Genomic DNA, 19,698 nt, shown 5'->3' with positions numbered 1-19,698 from the left:
TTACATCAAAAAACCTTTTAAAATAATGAATTGCAAAAAGGCCACAATCTGTATAATTAGGTTGCTGAGGTACTTTAACTAAAGATCCTTTTATAATGCTAGGGTGAAAATCTCTTTTTTTGCCGTATTTAGCAAAATATTCTTGGTCTAACCAATCACGAAGTGTGGCTGTGATTCTAGCACGGCCAACCCCACCAGACAACGAATCAAACAATAAAATACAAGGCCTAAAAAATAAATAAACGTTAATAACATTAACTTAGATTAATGATAGATATGTTACCGTTTAACTAGTATATTTTTGTTTTTCTTTAAAACCGCAACATCAGTATCATAATCAACACCATGTTTATCTGCATAGTTTTGCTAAAAAATATTTATATACCAAATTAAATAAAAACATAAATAATTTATATTGAATCTTAAAATTATTATTTTAAAATATTAATTTATTTATTGTATGATTTATAGAAAAAATGTCTTACAGTTGATGTCGAATCAAACAACCAAAGATCTTCAACGTTAGGATCAGCTTCAATACGATCAACGGCAGTGGAATCAGTTGGTGGCAGTTGATATCGACCTATAATTTATTTAGTATAAATTATAATTATTTTCAACCACACTACATCAAAATATTGTAATTTAAGTATGTGCTTAAGATATTAAAGTATAAATATTTTAAGCAAAACGTATACTGTAATATTAAGATTTTTTTTGTATGTATTCAGAATCAATTGTAAAATCACTTATTACAAAAATCAAATATTAAATTTTAAATATTTACCAGTATTATCATCAGGTGCGTTTACTGGTGTTCCATCTTTCATATTAACTTTACCTGTTAGGTAAGGATAACATATAACTGCCATAAACCAATGGTAACTAAAATAAATAATTAAGTTGATAATAAATTAAGTTTTATTTTAAATAGATAATTAAAGTTATATTAATTCTTACTTTTCATTTATTGGTACAAAAATGAAATCTTTCTTGAATATGTCTACATTTTTAGTCCATTTTCTTACTTTTGCATGTCTTATCTGTGATGCCGTGTAGTGTGATGGATAGTCTGAGGTATTAAATGATTTTGCCAGATTTGTATAAAAAAATGTACTAAATACATACGTTCGGTTTCTATCTTCATCACTTAATTTGTGATTATACCAATAACTATAATCCAAATATTTTTCATAATGTAATTCAATACTATTTTATATAATTAGAACTAAAATCACTTACTCTAAATAAAATTCAATAAGAATATCATTTACAAATTCATTTGAATTCAACATTTTATAGTCTATTATTTTGATAACTGAAAATCTCTCGCCTAATTTATCTTCAAGTATTCTAAAAGAGAATATAATTCATTTAGAAATAAAATTTGAAATGTTTAATAGATTTAAAACTTACGTAGTATTATTTACTCTTCTATCATGTTCATCCTGTTGTTCTTTTTCAAGTTTTTTAATCTGAAAATGTAATTTTAAATATTTCTCATTAATAACTTATAAATAATAAAAAAATATTTCAATTAGTTAAATGGTATAAATATACTTTGAACATAATTTTATTAAAATATTCCTAATAAAATAAATAATTTATATAAACTTTTTTTTAAAAAGACTAATTTAAAATAAACATTTTTTTCAGTCTTAAAAATACAACATTCAGCAGAATTGATGATTCTGGTACAGTGATCACTGATCAGATATCATATATTACTTTAATAACTGATTTAGTATATGAATGTTTTAACATATTATTTTAATTTATTTTTCCTAGTTGATAATAAATTATGAAATTTAATTTGAAAAGATAAAATTTACTCCATTTACCGAGATAATGTGATTACTTTTCATATATAACAAGCGGAGAATGGGAAGGTCAGTCCATTTTGGGTAGTTTTACAGCAAGGTACAACAAATTTTGATTTATACACAATTACATTCCTTCAGTGGAACAGAGAGTAGAGTTATCAGACCTTAGAATCAAAATTAAATATTTATTCTTACTCAAAAACCAATATTAAATAGCTAAAATACATTATTTAGTTTTAAACACAATTCATATTAATATTATTGTTGTTACCAAGTGCTCTTGCACACTCTTTGCACTTTTATTATGTTTACTCTTGAGAATTAATAATTGCATAGAATAGTATTATCATTCAACAGGATCAGATTAAGAGGACTTCGTATTTTCATGTTGTCACCATCTTACTATGTAAAACATGACAAATTTACGCTCAGCGGAATCAATTTTATGCTGTTAGCTTTAATATTAGAATCAATTTACCTATTATTAAATTTAAAGGTAATAAGATTATCTAAGGCATCTCATAGGCTTATTGATATTTAAATTTTTAAAGAGTTACGACCATTGTATGTTTTAATATTTTTTATAACTATAACTCACCTAAAAATTTAAATATCAATAAAATTCTATGAGATGCCCTTAAATAATATTGTTACTTTTAAGTTTGATAATAGGTAAATTGATTATAATATTAAAGCTAACAACATAAAATATGACCTGTTGAATACAAATTTGCTATGATGTACGTTAGTAAGACAGAGATAGTACATGAAACTATAAAGTTCTATTAAGGGGTAATACTAATTATTAAGTATAATAAAATTAGAAAATGATTAATACTTTAAAATTATTATAAAGCAATTAATATGATTTATTTGATTATTTTTAATTTTAATAGGTGGTAAAATATTATGTTTATTAGTTAATTATATGATTTGTTAAAACAGTTAAGCCATTAAACAAACTAAAAATGTATTCAAGCATACAATTTATTGAGCATCAAAATTATTGTTTTTTAATTAATTGTTTTAATAATAGGAAATTTATTTTGTAGACTAATAGTAAAATGATATATTTTTGAAGCCATAGTAGAAAAAAAAACAAAAAGTACTATAACTGCATAAAAGATAAGTGATATTATTAGTACCTTTAATTGTCAATGATTTTCATATAAATAATATAAATATATAGATGAATAATAAATTAATCAAATCAATTAATATTGTATTTTATCAATTTTATTAGATGAATATTAATATATAGTTAACACTAGACACAAAACTAGGATAATAAAATTAATAACAAGATAGTTGTTAATAGTCTAATATTATAGCTTGTGATATACATTATAGATACTATAAATCCAAATGATTTTGTTAATAAAATATTAAATTTAAGATAATCATATAATTTTAGCCTGGCATGCATTTACATTTAAACATGGGTCTACTTTGAGTAATCCGTTATTTTTATGTTTAGAAAGGTTTAAGAGGACGTCATACCCACATGTGTTGGCTTCGTCGTACAGACATATAACATAACAAATTTTTATTCAGTAATATCACTTTTATGTGATTAGCTTAAATATTGAAATGACCCATTATAAAAATTTAAAGGTGAGAACACTATCTGTGGTTTTTCATAAGCTTTTTATGGTATTTTAATTTTTAAGTGTTTTGACTATGTAAAATATTTATATTTAAAAATGCTCATAATTTAATAGAAAAATTAAAGTATTGTAAAAATTCAATAAGAGAATACAGGATAGTGTTCTCACTTTTTAGTTTTATAAGTCATTTCACTCTAATATTTAAGCTAATCACACAAATCATACTGAACAAAAATTTACTATGTTGTAAGTTTCTAAATAGAAAATAACACATGCGGGAGTGACGTCTTCTTAATGACCATGTGAAGACTAACCAATAATATTCCAGAAAAATCTTCTGGATAAATGGCAACTCTACACTAATATACCTTATGTTATAAAATATAATGATGATAATTGTTGTTATAAAACAACTATACTGATCTAAATTATAATATCTAAAAATATCAATTAAATTTTAATTTTCATCATACAAATATAATTATTAGTCATGTTTTCATAGTTCACAAGATAATAGTTTTTTATTTTGAATACAATTATATATTAAAATCAATAATAGTTATCATTCAAAAATAGTTTAATTATACCAAACAACTATTATTGAATATTATCTAAAAAGAAAATCATAAATATAAATAAATCGAAATAGATAATTTTTCTAAATAACTGAGTTGTTTACATGCATATAATAAATCACTTATATTTTAAAACAATTTTCTATTTCAAAAAGTTCAAATTAAAATACATTTAATGTATATATAAAATACATATATAATATAAAATTGGTATAAGCAAAAAAAGAAAACTAACAACAAAATTTTAACTGAAACTCTTTTTAAAATATTTGACATTTAAAAAAGTTTTAACACAAGTGATTTTTTTTTTATATTTTAGTTATAATGCAAAATTTAATAACATACCTCCTCCTCATCATTTTTCTTTAAGCAAAGAATTTTGTTTACTTGATTTAATGTCAAGGGAGCATACTTTCTTTTAGATAATTTTAATAGTAATTTTTCCAAGTGCTGTATCTCGGGTCTTTTCAAATTAAAAAACCAAACAATTTTATTTAGTGTAACATCTAAAACAACAATTAATATAATATTAAAAATAGATAAAAAAAAAAATAAAAATGATTTCTAACCTTTACTTAATGGATCGTAGAAATGGTTTTTGTCATCTTCATTCATATTTAATAAATGCTGAATGCCAACTGCAGCTAGATGGTTAGTGTAAATTATAATTAAAGGATTTTCTCCATGATAACCCAAAATTTTCACAACATTGTCCATTTGTAAATCAATAGTCACTGGTTCTGGTTCTAATAAAACACACAAATATTTATTTATACCAAAGACTTTTATTCTAAATTTTTAAACATTTTAAATCAAGTAATGAGGTTACTTTTAACCAGATTATTACATTCATAATTTCATAATTAAGTAGGAAATATATATTTATTTTTATGGAATACTAATGATTAATAGATTTCCTATTAATTATAGGCAAATTGATTTGGAAATTACTATTAACTTTTACTGAAATCCAAACTATAATCAAAGTATTTTATAGAATAATCAAATTTGAATTATATTTTTTTCTAAAAACCTAGACATGTATTAGATTTTCAGCAAGTAGTGAATGTTTTGATTTTACGACAATGTTTTTTTTTTATTTTAAAAAAGGCATTTAAATTTTAAGTAATCATGCCCCAGAAAAAAAACATTTTTTTAGTACACTATTATTCTTAAGCATTTTAGGTACTACTATATAAATGCTGGTAGGTATATACAAGCATCCCTTGATCTACTGTTAAATATGAAAATAAAATTAGTCATTCCATATGTCTGCCTACTATAGTCATCCAACATTTCAAAATGGATGTGAGCTCAGCTCCAAAACCAATTGTGGAAAGGTTGGGAAAGCGTATACCACTTTGGGAAGACAGATAATTTAATTAGTATAACCTTGCCAGTAAGACTAAAACAATTAGTTACTTTCTACATATTCCCTAGTGATTTTAACAAGATTGTTATAGTGTTATTAATAGATACCAAACCAATAATTAAATGAGGTATTTCCATTTTTTTTTGCTGAGGTACAATAACTCACTAACACCTTAAAAATAAAAGCAATTAATAGTTATTACTTATTAGTATAAACTCACCAAGACCTTTTACAGTCATACGTATTCCATGCAAACAAACTAACATATCACCAGAAGGTGTTGGTACAGTTTTGAAACTACCAATGTGTACAGAGTGACAATCCTCAATTTTATAATAATCTTTAACACTCAAGTCTTTCTGCCATAACCTATCTTCCAAAAGTTTAGGATTCACTAAAAAAAAAAATAATGGATTTATTTTGTGTATCATATCTAAATATATATACGCCATACAACATAATTTGTCAGTATGTTTCTTTAATGCTTCTTTTGTCTCGACTTTAGTAATAATGGGTTCCAAAGGTTCTTCCTCTTCTTCTCCAGATGATACCACAACACATTGATCGTGAGATGAAACAGAATTTATAGAACTTGATGGAACATCAATGGGTCTAATGTGCGTTATAATAGGGCTCTCGGGAGCTACAGCAGCAGAAGTACCTAATAATAACAATTAAGTAGGTATTAAATAGTTTTAAATCATTAACACCAAATAATCTTACTAGGAGTTTCAATCCTTGTAACTGTAACATTTTTTAAATGAGAAGACATATGACATGCTGCACATGTCTCATCCTCTGAAAAAGCTTTACACTTAATACATTTTTTTACATCTTTAACTGATGACTGATGTGCGATTGCTGGTTTCACATTTTGCTATTATACAATTAATTATTATTAAATATTTAACAAAACAATTTTTTTTAAAATAGACTTACATATAAATTAACCACTTTTTTAGTGGTTGATACAAATTTTGAAGATGCAGGAAGCTGGCTACTGTTAATTATCTGTTTATTTGATGTTTGGATAGGTGTTGCTACAGCCTTAGTATGTTTTAAAGAAATATTATTGTGCAGGTTATTAGATAAATGATGTTTTGATTCAGTTTGAATAATTGTAGGATGTTGTATTTTTGAAGATATATTTGTTGAAGTAGACTGTTGTTTAGTGCTATTTGATAATTTATTAGTTTGTTTAGATGGCGGTTGTATGATTGTTTGTTTCAGTGATTTAATTATGCCGACTTGATTAGGTTGATTTATTGAATTACTAATAAATAAATAATTTTATTGAACAATTTAACTTTAAATCAACAAAATTAGATTTTTAAGTACTTTTCAGTTATCCCAACTACGGCTAATTCTGCGACTACCACGGGTCTAATTCCGTTATCTAGACTACATATACATGTTGACGACCGTCGTCTTCATTCAATCAGCACTTTTAATATTAGTCGTATCTAACTGACGTTCAAATTTATTATTTTAGTTATAATTTAGTATTTATAATTATAAATCTTTGAAATTTACCGAATAGTGAAAAAGATGCCGTTAATTCTTCCAAGAGAAAGGTTTACTTCCAAGTCACCGTCATTATAAAAATGATTTTGCAAAATTGGCCACCAAAAATAGAATTTTAGACTTTGGTAGAATGATTTTTATTTTTATACATTATATAACCTATGATAATTTTAATTATAATGTTTGTGGATTTTATGTGTTATATATGTTTAAAGACTCCACTTCTGTGATAATATTTAATTAAATAATTTATGTTAGATAAGTTATACTATAATATACATTATATTTATTAATTATAGAAACGACAAATTCATGTTGGTGGGACTTTGAGGAGGTAGTCGAAATAATGAAATTGAGACTCATGGTAGTTGGGATAACTGAAAAGTACCGACTTATAACTATAAATATAGTAACTTACATATTATTTTGACTAGATGGGCTTTTCTTAGAACTAGTTGAAGGTGCAGTTGACCTAAACAATAAAAAAAATAATTAAAAATAACTGGTTATATTTAAAAAGTACAAAAAAAATGTACATTACCAATTATATTTGCAGGAATTTAAAGTTTTTGAAGTTTTTTGTAAATGGTCAAATTCATCAACATCCATATTCTTTAAAAATAAAATAAAAAATAAATTAATACAACTTCAAGTATCACTCATAATATTATCATCTATTGATAAAAATCACTGAATGCCAAAACACATTACCTACTCAATCACACTGGCCCTATATGCTACACCAATTAAAATATGACTTATGATAATTGATAATACAATTTACTAACTAATGGAGTGTGTCAGTACTATAAAATATAAGATGAATTAAAATTTAGTATCACAATAAAAAAAAAAAAAAAAATCAAGAATGATAAAAACATTAATAATTTATTTTCAAAATAAATAGTACCTACAAATATATAGATATTACTAAAAACTTATTTTATAACCTATTCGCAATTCCTATAACATAAATAAATAATGTATGTATGTAGTCATACATATGTGATAATAATAATACTAACCTTTTTCATGGCTGTACCCATAGCAATAATAATATCATTCAATAACATGGATTTTCTGAATTCAAATATTTCATCAATGCCTTTGAATTCCATTACTTCTCTGTAAAATCAAATGAAAGATAAAATAAAAATGATTAAATTATGAAAATTAATTTTACTGTTATATTAATAGTATTGGGAAACATTCAATATCTATTAAATTATTTAATAGACTTCCAATATATTTATGGTAAGTGAAAAAGGACATACAAATATATATATAATATCCTCATCCAATTTAACCCTGTGTGATTTTTTGTGGAGCTATCTGAAATATATAGTTTATAACAACCATCCAAGAACTTTGGCTCAACTGAAGAGCAATATTTAAGCTACTATTAACATCACATCCGTAGATATGCTGGCAGAGGAGTTGAAATTCAAAACTTAACTGCCTCAATGCATTAACCAGAATAGAAGCCACATTAAATTATATGATTATTAGAACATATAAATAAAAAGTTTAAATATCTCTTATAACATGGAAAAATTATTGAATTAATAAATCTTATACTGTTTGTGTTGTTAATTTTTAAAATAAGATAGTATCTCTGTTACCACCCTCTTTAGTGGATTTTATAACTGTATTTATACTTTGACTTACTAACTATTCAATTTAAAACTCACTAAGTAATAACTATTTAAACTTTAGTTTTGATTAATTATCATAATTTATTTATGATAGATAGTATTTGATACAAGTAATTAGCATTTATAGAAAAAGGCCATACTCAAAAATAATTTTCAGAAGGAGGAGAAAAGAGTTATGCAAATCTTAGTAAGTGATATATAAAATAATGATGAAATAATTTTAAAGTTTGTGTAATATGAGAAAATTTTGAAAGGGTAACTTATAAGTTTTATTGAGGATAAACTAAATCAGATACTATGATTTCTCAAGGAACATTAATTAATATCATAAGCATAGAATTCATAAAATAATATGAAATAGATATTATATAGTATTTAAATTACTTTATATATTAGGAATACCAACTTTCAACATTAATTTCATTTCATGTAATACTTAATAAATGCACAATAAAATACTCTAATACAAATAAATACCCTAACATGTTTTATTTTTATTTTTTCCACTATTTTTATCATAAATAGTATTTTAAAGCAAGGCTATAAAAAAAAACCACCTATTTTGTATACAATTTGACTGATTAATAAAAACATAAATATTGGCAAAATCAAAAAAAAATATTTTTTATAAATTCAAAATGTATTACAAATAATTAAAACCTTTAAAACTTTAATCGCAGTTTATAAAAAAATACAGAACTGGATGATAAATAGGAAATTTGTGTTTCCATATAATAGTTATAATGCACTTGAGTGATTCAAAAATAGTTAAAATTATTAATACTTAGGAATTTATATTTTGCATCCTGTTTCATACAAAATAGAATAGAATAGATATTGGTTTAAAATCAAGATATTGAATGAATCCCCAAAAAAACTTAGTATCAATATGTGTTGTCTCTTTGTCTAACTAATGCCCAATAAAGCAAATTCTACATTCAAAATAATCCATTTATTAACTTTGTTTTTTAAGGTTATTTGGCCGGATATTAAATTTAAAAGTAATAATATTATTAAGAGCCAATATAGTATTTTTTTAGTATTTAAATTTTAAAATATAAATAAAAAACTTACTGAGGCTTTATCATGGATAAATTCACTATTATACTAAAAATAATAAGAATAAAACATATTATATTGAATATAAAATTTGAAATGATATGCATTAGTAAGATAGATACAACAAACGGATACATCCTTTTTACTAAAACATACTTATGCTGGATTGCATAAACATAAAACAAAACTATACCAAATGTTTAATAAATCCTAGTGTTCATTAAACATGATTTAGTAGCTCATTATTAAATTTTAGTTAACTATTAAAATAATCAATTTGTCTATGCAATCAAGCAACACACATTAAAGTGTGAACTATAAATAGATTTCTTAACTTTTACTGCATGCAATATAAATTTAAAAAAATTACTGTTCTGGGACAAAAGTATCATCAACTGTCTTGCTTTCTAGAACTTTCAACTTGAGCTCATCTTTGTGAAAGCTAAACTTCTTGCGCAATCCATTCTCTTTTTTTTTATCATTATTCACATGTGAAGAATTGTCCTTACAATTCAATTCTGAGCTTGATGGTTGTGGTTCTTCGTTTGTAGATTGTACACAATTGGCTTTTTGTGTAGGTTGGATTACAGCATTCGATGTTGAAGGAATAGATGTAGCTACATTAATACTAGAAACCATTGTATCATTTTTTTTTGTTTGATAATTTACAACTGGGTTTGGTAAAACACTTTTTGTAGACGGTTTATAATCTTTTCGAGCATTGATCGGTTTAGTAATAGAAAGTCTAGGTTGTTTAATTGTCCTAAAATAAAACAAATTAACATAAATACTAATTTCAATCATTGATCTATTGTAGTTTTATCTTAAAAATTACCGATTAGAAATTTGATATGGAGCAGTTCTTTTGGAATTTTTTTGAATTTCCTTACTATTTGTAACCTAAAATAAATGAAATATAATAAACACTCGGTCAAACATTAAAAAAATAATGATTTTATGTTTCATTATAATTTTGTAAAGTAATAGAAAAACTTACTATGTCTGGCTCACAAGTCACAGGTACAATTGAAACTGGTGGTGATACTGGCATAGCTAGATTATAAAACATTAAACAATTTTAAATTTATATATTTTGAAATATTTAATTAATTATAGTAAAATATTATCATACTCCATGGTGGTCGGCTGGCAGAAGCTATTGGAGGTTGTTTTGGTAATGGTGAACTAGGAGTAATTGATATATTTGGATTATTGAAAATATTATGACGCATAGGCATTGTTATTAAGGATGTTCTCAATGGCCTGGTTTAAAAAAAATATATTAAAACAAAGATCAGTAATAGTAATAAAGACAACATCAAATAAATGAAAAATTGAACTAATAAATTTAATTGAAAATACTTTTAAATAATAAATAGAAAACTTTAAATAATAACTAGCTGTTGTTGTCAGGTTACAGTAAAAAAAAATATAATAATAAGGTTGTATATACAGTGTATCTCTAAAGTCCCGTATCACCCTTAATATCTCCATAGAAAATCAATATATTTAAATGCAGTGTTTTTTCAGTAATAAATATGGAAATTCTGATCAAATGACAAAAAATTCAAAAATTATCAAAACATTTTTTTATGCAACTAAAGTTTCTTAAATTTCTAAAATAGTTATTTTGTTGATCAAATTTTTTAACAGTTCAAATAAAAAAAAAAAAATATTAAAATTGAATAAAAATTGACCAAGTTAGAGATAATACTTTTGAATTACTAAGAACAATAATTTTGTTACCTAGCAAAACACGAATTGCTCGATTTCATCAATTTCAATTGGAACGCTGATTTTGTTCATGACAATTTGTAAATATTTAATTATTAGTAAAGCTTTTAATTAAGATTAAAATTTTCAATTTTTGATAACCAGTTTTTTGTATGTCAATTCATATAATTTAAGAATAATTAATTGTTTACACATTTCAATAATAAAATATTTATTTCGGCCTGACAATACTTATACATACCTAATTTAATTTTTTATTCCCATTTCTTAATTTTAGGTATATTTCATGATAATTTTAATATTTAAAAATAAGTAACCAGTAGCTTCAACTAACCTAACAAAAGATATAGCTATTGTTATTTCTATTCAAATCAAAACTTTAAAAGCATAAAAATTTTTTTTAAATTTTTGAAAAAATAAAATTGAATTTTATGCTATTCAATCAGAATTTCTATACTTGTTACTGAAAAACAATGCATTTAAATATATTGATTTTCTACGGAGATATTAAGAGTTATACGGGACTTTTGGGATACACTGTAAATAAAAAATGTATAAATCAATATAATAACGTATCATTAATGTTTAGGAGAAAATAAAATGGAAATCAATTTTATTTCTTAAGTTTTAATAACATTTATACATATACGCAAGACATTTTCATTTGGGAAAACTACAAATATTTCACCCAAGACAAACAAATGAAAATTTCAATGAAGTTTCAGTATTATTATTATAGAATTATTATATAAATTATATTCTCACTATATCTTTTTGTTGTTTGGTATTATTTGTATTTTTAATTTTTAAAAAGATCTAACTCTGGACATGGTAACTTAAAGTTGACCATGACCGAATACAAGTTGGGGTAAATACAACCATATTTTATCCAATGTGCGACCCTGTATTTTGTTTATGATCATAAAAAAAGTGACGTAGCAGTTCTGCAGTAGAATATGGGAGTAGCAGGTGTTGTAAAGATGTGTGTATGTGTGTGTGTGTGTGTGTGTGTGTGTGTGTGTGCACGACAATCAACGTGCATTACTATTGCTACATGGAAACTAAATATTTCTGAAAACTATTTAATTGAACACATTGAATACATTTTTAGACTTTTCTCATTAGATGGCTCGTTTTCTCACTGCGTTTGAAAAGAAAATCATAAAATTCGGTCCAGTATAACTTCAGTTATAGCTGTCCAAAGAAATCACATCACATGTTAATAATATATGAAAAAAAAGATAAAGATACATATAATTTATAGTGAGTAATTAGCGTGGATATTGGATAATTAGATGTAAGTAATTTATTATAGTTTCCTATCAAAATAATAATGAATTGCAAAATAACATTAAGCATTTTATTAAAATAATAAATAAATATAGTCCAATAAATTACAGAAATCTAATGCAGTACACACTAAAACTCAATTATAAGTTATAAAATTTAAAATTTAATATTCTACACTTTTATAGTAGCTTTTAAAGAATAAATAAAATAAAATACTTATTTTGTGTTTTTATTGTATGTAATATCTTTTATTTATCTTATCAAGCAAAATTATCTTTACAAATTCAAATTCATTCACTGTAAAGGACCTGCAAGTAATTTTAAAAATATATACTCGACGCTTTTCAAAATCCTAATGGAAACAACAATGATCTCATTTAATATAGAATAGCATATAATAATATTAACTAATCTGTTCTAATCTGTTCTATGTGTATACTTATTAGTGTAAAAATATGAGATTTTATTTATTTTTTTGTATTGTACCGTTTTATACCTTGAATTTATAAGTATGGCATATTTCAGGGGTCACCAATTAATAATTTTGAAGGGCTACATTAGGAATCTGAAAATTTTTTGCTAGCTAGCAAAATTTTAAGTACATATTTACATTATTTAAAATAATAATTTACAATCATAACACATATAATTTTGTCGTAATATGTATTATTTATTCTTTGTCTGCTCGGGCCAGGTAAAATGTGTTCATAGGCCGTATTTGGTGACCCATGACATATTTTAAACAATGTTGAGTATTAAAGTACGGTATAATACATTTTTGCACAAACAGGCTTGATAATTATTGAATCGCTATATTTTTATTTATTTTTTATTATTTTAAAGAATATTTACAATCTATACTAATATTATATTTAGACATATTTTTCTATATTTATTTTATTTATTTATTTATATTTCTACACAATAATAATAATTAAAACATAATAAACTTAATTAAAAACATTTTATATGAAATGTATATAATTTAATATAATATTAAGAATAAAAATAATAATTGTATCTGTAATTGTATTCATTCATACATTGTTTTTATTTCAATTACAGATAAAAATCAATTTGTAAGTTTAAATTACAAGAAAATAATTTTTTTTTTTTGTATGTCATATCCAAAATAACCCTTTTCCTAAAATCTGTTAAAATTACAAAACCCTGTTTAGAAAAAAAAATCCTTTTTTTATTTTGGTCTAGTAATTTAGTCTAATATTAATGTTTGAATTAAAGAAAAAAGCAATTAAGGGATGCAGAAATTTAATTTTAATTTCTAATAACTTTTTATTTCAAAGGAAAAATATATTTAACTGAAATACTTTTAACAAAGAAGAGGTCTTACTATTTCGCTCAAACGTAAGCAGTAACAATTATAATTCTTTTAGCATCATAACCGTTATAATGATTAAAATATATAATATATAAGTATATACATATCTATATTATGAAAGTATCTGTATAGACTATAAATTATGTATATTTGATTACTTTAAGTAGACATTTAAAATATTATACTTAATTTCAATAAACAAAGTTTTATGAAAACAAAATACAAAGAAATAGATTTACTTTGTTTTCATTTAATTGGTCGACATGATTTTTTAATGACACAAAACTTATGCTGTGGTGGTGCAAAATATTAAATAAATAAACACGAGAATAGACAGTTTCTTAGTAGGCTAATTTATAAATACCTAAATAAGTTTTACTAGAGTCCATTGTAGAATTAAAATTATGTTTAATCATTTTAAAATATACCAAAACTTAAAATAAAATAATATAATAATAGGTATCAAGTTTAAATTATGGTCGCTTTTACAATCTATCAACTAAAATTGGTTAATGTATAAGCTTCACTCGAGTTTGTACATTGGTATTTCACTCACACTCCTGTCTAAAATTATATGTAAACTCAACAAAAAACAAACCCTCATGTAAATCATATTACAGGGCATAATTGTTTAAGAAATATATATATATATATTCAATATCAGATCTTGAATATACCACGTAAGAATTCCAAATTTTAACTTTTTATTGAGCGCACGCAGCTTAGTACAACATATATTTTTGTTTTCGATAACAATCCTTTTTTCGACACTAGATTTATACGAGGATTTATATGAAATAATAAAACAACTTTAGTTTAAAATAGTTATAGGATCTGTTAGGAACGGGTATCTCAAATGTTGATAAAATATTGATCATTATTATCCAGCACAAATAATTAGTAGCACTGTGTACGCACATGAATACCAAATATTTGCTGTTAGGAAGCTTTCATACAAAATAGGAAAAATAATATAACCACACAATTTAAATCCTTAATTATAGAATTTGTACACACAATAATAAACATATAAAATGTTTTACAATAAAAAAATTGTTTTAAGACTTAGATTTATTCAAATCCAGTATATTAGTGTCAAAAAATTGGTTGTAATTTGAAAAAAAGGAAACAGTACAATTAAAGTATACAACACACCAAATGTTAAAATTTGGAAATTTACCCAAAAATTATATTTTGATAGTTCTTTAGCTATTTCAAAATATAATATTGAAATATAAGGTTGTATGACAGATACTAAATGGTATATTTAAGACTAGAAATTCAGTAAATATATAAATTTTTCTAAATTAATTTAATTGGGTGGCAATTAAAACACTTTAATATAACTAAATAACCTAATGTTTTTGTATTTTAATAACTTAAGGTGCATAGGTACCAGTTTGATGCTTTGTACACGCTTCAGCTCTAACAAGTGCTCATGATATGATTCACTTGGCACATTTAAGCACTCACACTACTACTGTGACATTACCAGATCTGAATTCTATGTCATTGTTCCATGCTCACAAACGCTCAAATGAAATAGGTAGTGCAGCGGAAGTGTTCATAATATTTTATCAGTTTATCACAAGCCACAGTAGCGTAGCCAATGGGGGAGGTGAGGGGTTAAAGGGGCTATATCCGCCCCATTGGCCGTATTTTTTATATTGTTTTGAAATATTTAAATTTAAATATGAAAATTGTCTTACAAATTTTAATTATTTAAAAATAATAGTAGTAAATATGTTAATAGCAAATCAACATTAATATGTTATCAATTAGCATTCTTTTTTGTTTTTGATTTTCAATAATTCAAGTCAAAAGTATTTTGACCCACCATAAAAAAATCATGGCTACGCCTTGACAGACCACGTTCCACTTGGAGCATAGACATAACAATTATATAACATGAGCACTGTAAGTGCGTAAACATCCAATCAAAGCGTACCCTTAATCTCCTTAAACGCACTATCTACTACATTAAGTAAGAATTATTTAGCACTATAATGAAGTATATTCAAATTTTTGTAATAAAATGACAAAAAAACCTAAAAATATGTTTATTTTATATAAACAGAATATACTATATACTACAGCAAAACAATCAATCGTAGACAATTTAAAGCAGATACCTCTTTGTTAAAATGTATTATACGGTTAGTAAAGGACCCCCCCCCAATAAATTTCAGTGGCTATTGTAATAATAGCTACATGGATTTTTATAGCTCCTCAAAAAAAAAATATATTCTCAGTAAAACTTTATCAAAAAAATTTTGCCTCCCCTCCTACTTATACTGGATAGTTTATTTAACATAAGATTCATTATTTAAAAAATTATTAACATTATTAAATATTTTTTTTATCATTGCTAATATATTAAATTTTCTTAAAGATTAGATGCATTTTGAATTCCTTATTTTTCCAAAGCGGAATATTTTGAAATATTTCAATCTCGACTTCAATATATAAAAATAAAAATATAATTTTGATAGATCAAATTACTCTGAATAATAAACTGCTTCAGATTATAAAATTTAAAATATACCTTGTCATAATACTTAAAATTATTTAAAACGTATATTTTAAGTGTTTTCTGAAATAATGAATACCTATTTTACATTAAATGAATAGTACACAAATAATAAAAGTAATATTTTTTCATGTAGATTATTTAAATTTCATAATTGGTACTTTAAATACAAGGTGGGGCGAAACAGGCACAACCTTTCAAAACTGCACTGTTTGATTTGCCCTACCCTGTATTTACATTCTTTAAAATCCATTCCCAATAATCAATAATGACTATATATATTACCACATGGATATTAAAATCAACCCCGTACAGCAGATTAAGTATTTTATACTTCTCTATCAATCATAAAAGATAGATAACATACTTAGCAGTTTAAATCATATCATTATTACCTTTATTCAGGAAAAAAGTATAGGTATAATAAAAACCATAGGTAAATTAAAATAAGTACTTAACACTATAAGGTACTCACTTTTCAGGATCCAAAGACTTAAGTAAGTAAGCTAGTCTGTAGCCTATAATACCGTCACCAGGTGGTGAATTTTTGTTAAATGGTTGCCTTAATCTGTCAGCACTTGGTTTACTAAATTGAACTCCAGTGGGGAAAACTCCAATTACATTTTCATAATTTTTTACAGCTATCGATGGACAACTACTGTCATTCACGCCCACCGTGAACATGGTAAATAGATGTTACCAAAACTGATGATAGCACTTTTGTCAACTGAAAACGAGTAAAATTAAAACGCATTAGTCGTCACACAAGAACAACGAGAACAACAGTAAAAACAATAACAACAACGTATACAAAGTCACATAGAGGTTTGAAACGGCTTTGTTTACCTTTAAGATCAAGTCTGGTGTTGCTCATATTATGGTTTGACGCATGTCCGACACAACGGACGATTCACATATTTAAGGGCGCATCCTACGCGATGGGATCACACGCGAATGTGAGTCGAGAGAGGAGACTACTTAGCGGACAAGGACGCAATCATCAGCGTTGGCTACTGCTGAAACGTGCGAATCTTCAACAACAACAACAATCAACGATCAGGGCGCCACGGATTGGTTCGAAAATGCTAATGTGCGGGTGCACGCGGCAAAGGAAGGAAATGCATCTACCGGCGGAACACTCATAAAATACAATAGTCAACAATGCGACGAAATAATAATATTTATAATAATTATTATTATTATTATTATAGCAGCGGTGGCGCAGGGGCGTACAATGGTGGACGACTGTAAACCAAAAAACCGACAACAGACTGAGCGACAAGCCGACAACAGTGTGTTTCTGCGCCAGTGTCGACTTACGGCGAACACGAACGGCGCCGAATCTGCTTTTTGGTTAGTGGAGCGGTTAGGAGGGGGGGCGGTCCATGAGTACTGTATGGAGGTAAAACAAGCGCGCCTGTTAGAGTGTTATCTGTTATCACACCATGCGAGGATGCCGCGCGTACAGTGGAGGCGAAGCAAACGCGCGTCGAGAAACACGGTTTGGTTAATCCGTCTTAGTGCCGCCAACTACCAAGTAGCCAAGTTAACATTTTACTACATTTTACTATTACTACATTATTATTCTGTTTCAATTATCGATTATAATAATGATATATTATTACTTATAATAGGAATGATTAATTATTATACTGAAAAAATAGTTTGTAACCCACAGGGCTATTTTTTTTTCAATTTATCAACTGTTCTGAGCGATCTAGCCATGTTGAACAGCGAAAAATATTTATTACACTGCGAGTGTGTTACGACAAAAAAAATCACTAAAAATATTAGTGATTGCTGGCTGCTGCAATCAAAAATTACTAGTTTTTATGTTTTACGTACCTATGCCCTATCCACATTCATACTGTCAGAATATCACAATAATCAAAAATCCGTGAATAATTTATATTAATTATAAATCACACATGTTCGTGTTTAATTTTAGTAATATTAACTAGAAATTTAGTATATTAAATAATTTGATTTTTTTAACACAAATTCACCCTAAGTTAACTGTTACCAATTTTTGTTTATATACCTAGATAAAGCCATCTAAAACATTTTTCTATTTCACTGTTTTAATCATTTCTATTTTTAAATGATAAAAAAATAGAAATCTCACAAGGAAGTAAAAATTTTAAATATACAAGGATGAATAAACCAACTGATTATTTTATATAGTATTATAATTTTGACAAGGTTTGAAATCTAAAAAAGATTCCCAAATAAAAAATACATATAGCTCAGTAGCTCATCAATGTAAATTAAATTAATTCATACAATTAAAAGATAAAATGCATTAATATACCTAACAAGTGACAATCATAAACTATAAAATATAATTTATTAGTTTCGGTTCAAAGTTCAAAGCTATTTGAGGTTTTTTTTGTTTAACTGACAGCAGAGGAGACTCTGTTAGAATAAAAAGCTTTTTGGGATTTACCATACTATGATTGTTTGGTATGTAATTTTCGTGATTGTAGATCAGTTATTTATAAAAAGATCTACCAATAACCTATCTAATCTTTGTGTAACAATACTAATTTATGTACTGTATTATTATAAATAATAATAATACATTTTAATGATTATTGTATAAGAGAATTTAACAATATTTAATATTATTGTAATCGATAAATTACTAATTAGTAAATAGCAAAGTTGATAATGTAAAATTGTTTAGTTTAATAAAACCTTCAACAGCAGTTTGATACTAATATGCTACTTCAATAATTAATAACTTATTAGTGATACATTATTGATATTATTGTAATTAATTTAATAAATTAAGCATTTAAGAGGACGTTAAACTTGCATATGTTATCTCGGTTTCAGGCTATAGTGATAGTTAAGACTTAAGACACCAAATTAATATACAATATAATTGAGAATATTATCTATAAAATATTGTTTTCATTTTTTTGATATCACTTATACAAAAAAGTTTTTATTGTTATAAAGTCTGTTATTTTTGAACTTAGAATAACTTTTTTTCATAGTACCGATATCGAAAAAAAACGATATTTCAGAGACTAAGTTCTCCTATTTCTGTGGTGAAAATTTCGTTTCTTGGTTAAAACTATAGCCTTCTCGATTCTTCCATACAAAAAACCGTTTTTTCTATGTTTTACATTTGTAAGATGGAGACAACACATGTAGGTGTAGCGTCCTCTAAAGTAGCCATTAC

At 25.2% G+C, this 19,698-nt stretch overlaps 1 protein-coding gene across 2 annotated transcripts in view; it reads right to left on the bottom strand.

Moving 5' to 3' along the window:
- Nucleotides 1-19,698, bottom strand: part of LOC132921177 (uncharacterized) — a 38,443-nt gene that overhangs the window by 3,097 nt on the left and 15,648 nt on the right. The window contains exons 1-22 of one of the 2 annotated variants that reach the window (XM_060984048.1): nt 17,355-17,817; nt 16,984-17,235; nt 10,748-10,878; nt 10,613-10,668; nt 10,451-10,515; nt 9,986-10,378; nt 7,927-8,026; nt 7,443-7,513; nt 7,320-7,373; nt 6,317-6,650; nt 6,101-6,254; nt 5,832-6,038; nt 5,598-5,771; nt 4,575-4,751; nt 4,351-4,511; nt 1,417-1,475; nt 1,243-1,353; nt 961-1,173; nt 788-885; nt 486-583; nt 284-366; nt 5-227 (exon numbers count right to left, since the gene is read on the bottom strand). In XM_060984048.1, coding sequence (XP_060840031.1) covers nt 5-227; nt 284-366; nt 486-583; nt 788-885; nt 961-1,173; nt 1,243-1,353; nt 1,417-1,475; nt 4,351-4,511; nt 4,575-4,751; nt 5,598-5,771; nt 5,832-6,038; nt 6,101-6,254; nt 6,317-6,650; nt 7,320-7,373; nt 7,443-7,513; nt 7,927-8,026; nt 9,986-10,378; nt 10,451-10,515; nt 10,613-10,668; nt 10,748-10,878; nt 16,984-17,192 — 3,171 coding nt within the window. In that variant the 5' untranslated portion in view covers nt 17,193-17,235; nt 17,355-17,817. Of the gene's footprint in view, nt 1-4; nt 228-283; nt 367-485; nt 584-787; nt 886-960; nt 1,174-1,242; nt 1,354-1,416; nt 1,476-4,350; nt 4,512-4,574; nt 4,752-5,597; nt 5,772-5,831; nt 6,039-6,100; nt 6,255-6,316; nt 6,651-7,319; nt 7,374-7,442; nt 7,514-7,926; nt 8,027-9,985; nt 10,379-10,450; nt 10,516-10,612; nt 10,669-10,747; nt 10,879-16,983; nt 17,236-17,354; nt 17,818-19,698 lie in introns of those variants that run through there. The other variant, XM_060984055.1, reaches the window with a different exon arrangement.

Source organism: Rhopalosiphum padi, chromosome 1 (genome assembly GCF_020882245.1).
Source record: "Rhopalosiphum padi isolate XX-2018 chromosome 1, ASM2088224v1, whole genome shotgun sequence".
In the NCBI taxonomy this organism is placed as follows: Eukaryota; Metazoa; Arthropoda; class Insecta; order Hemiptera; family Aphididae; genus Rhopalosiphum; species Rhopalosiphum padi.
The sequence above is the reverse complement of the archived record's forward strand: the minus strand, read 5'-3'. Positions and strand labels throughout refer to the sequence as shown.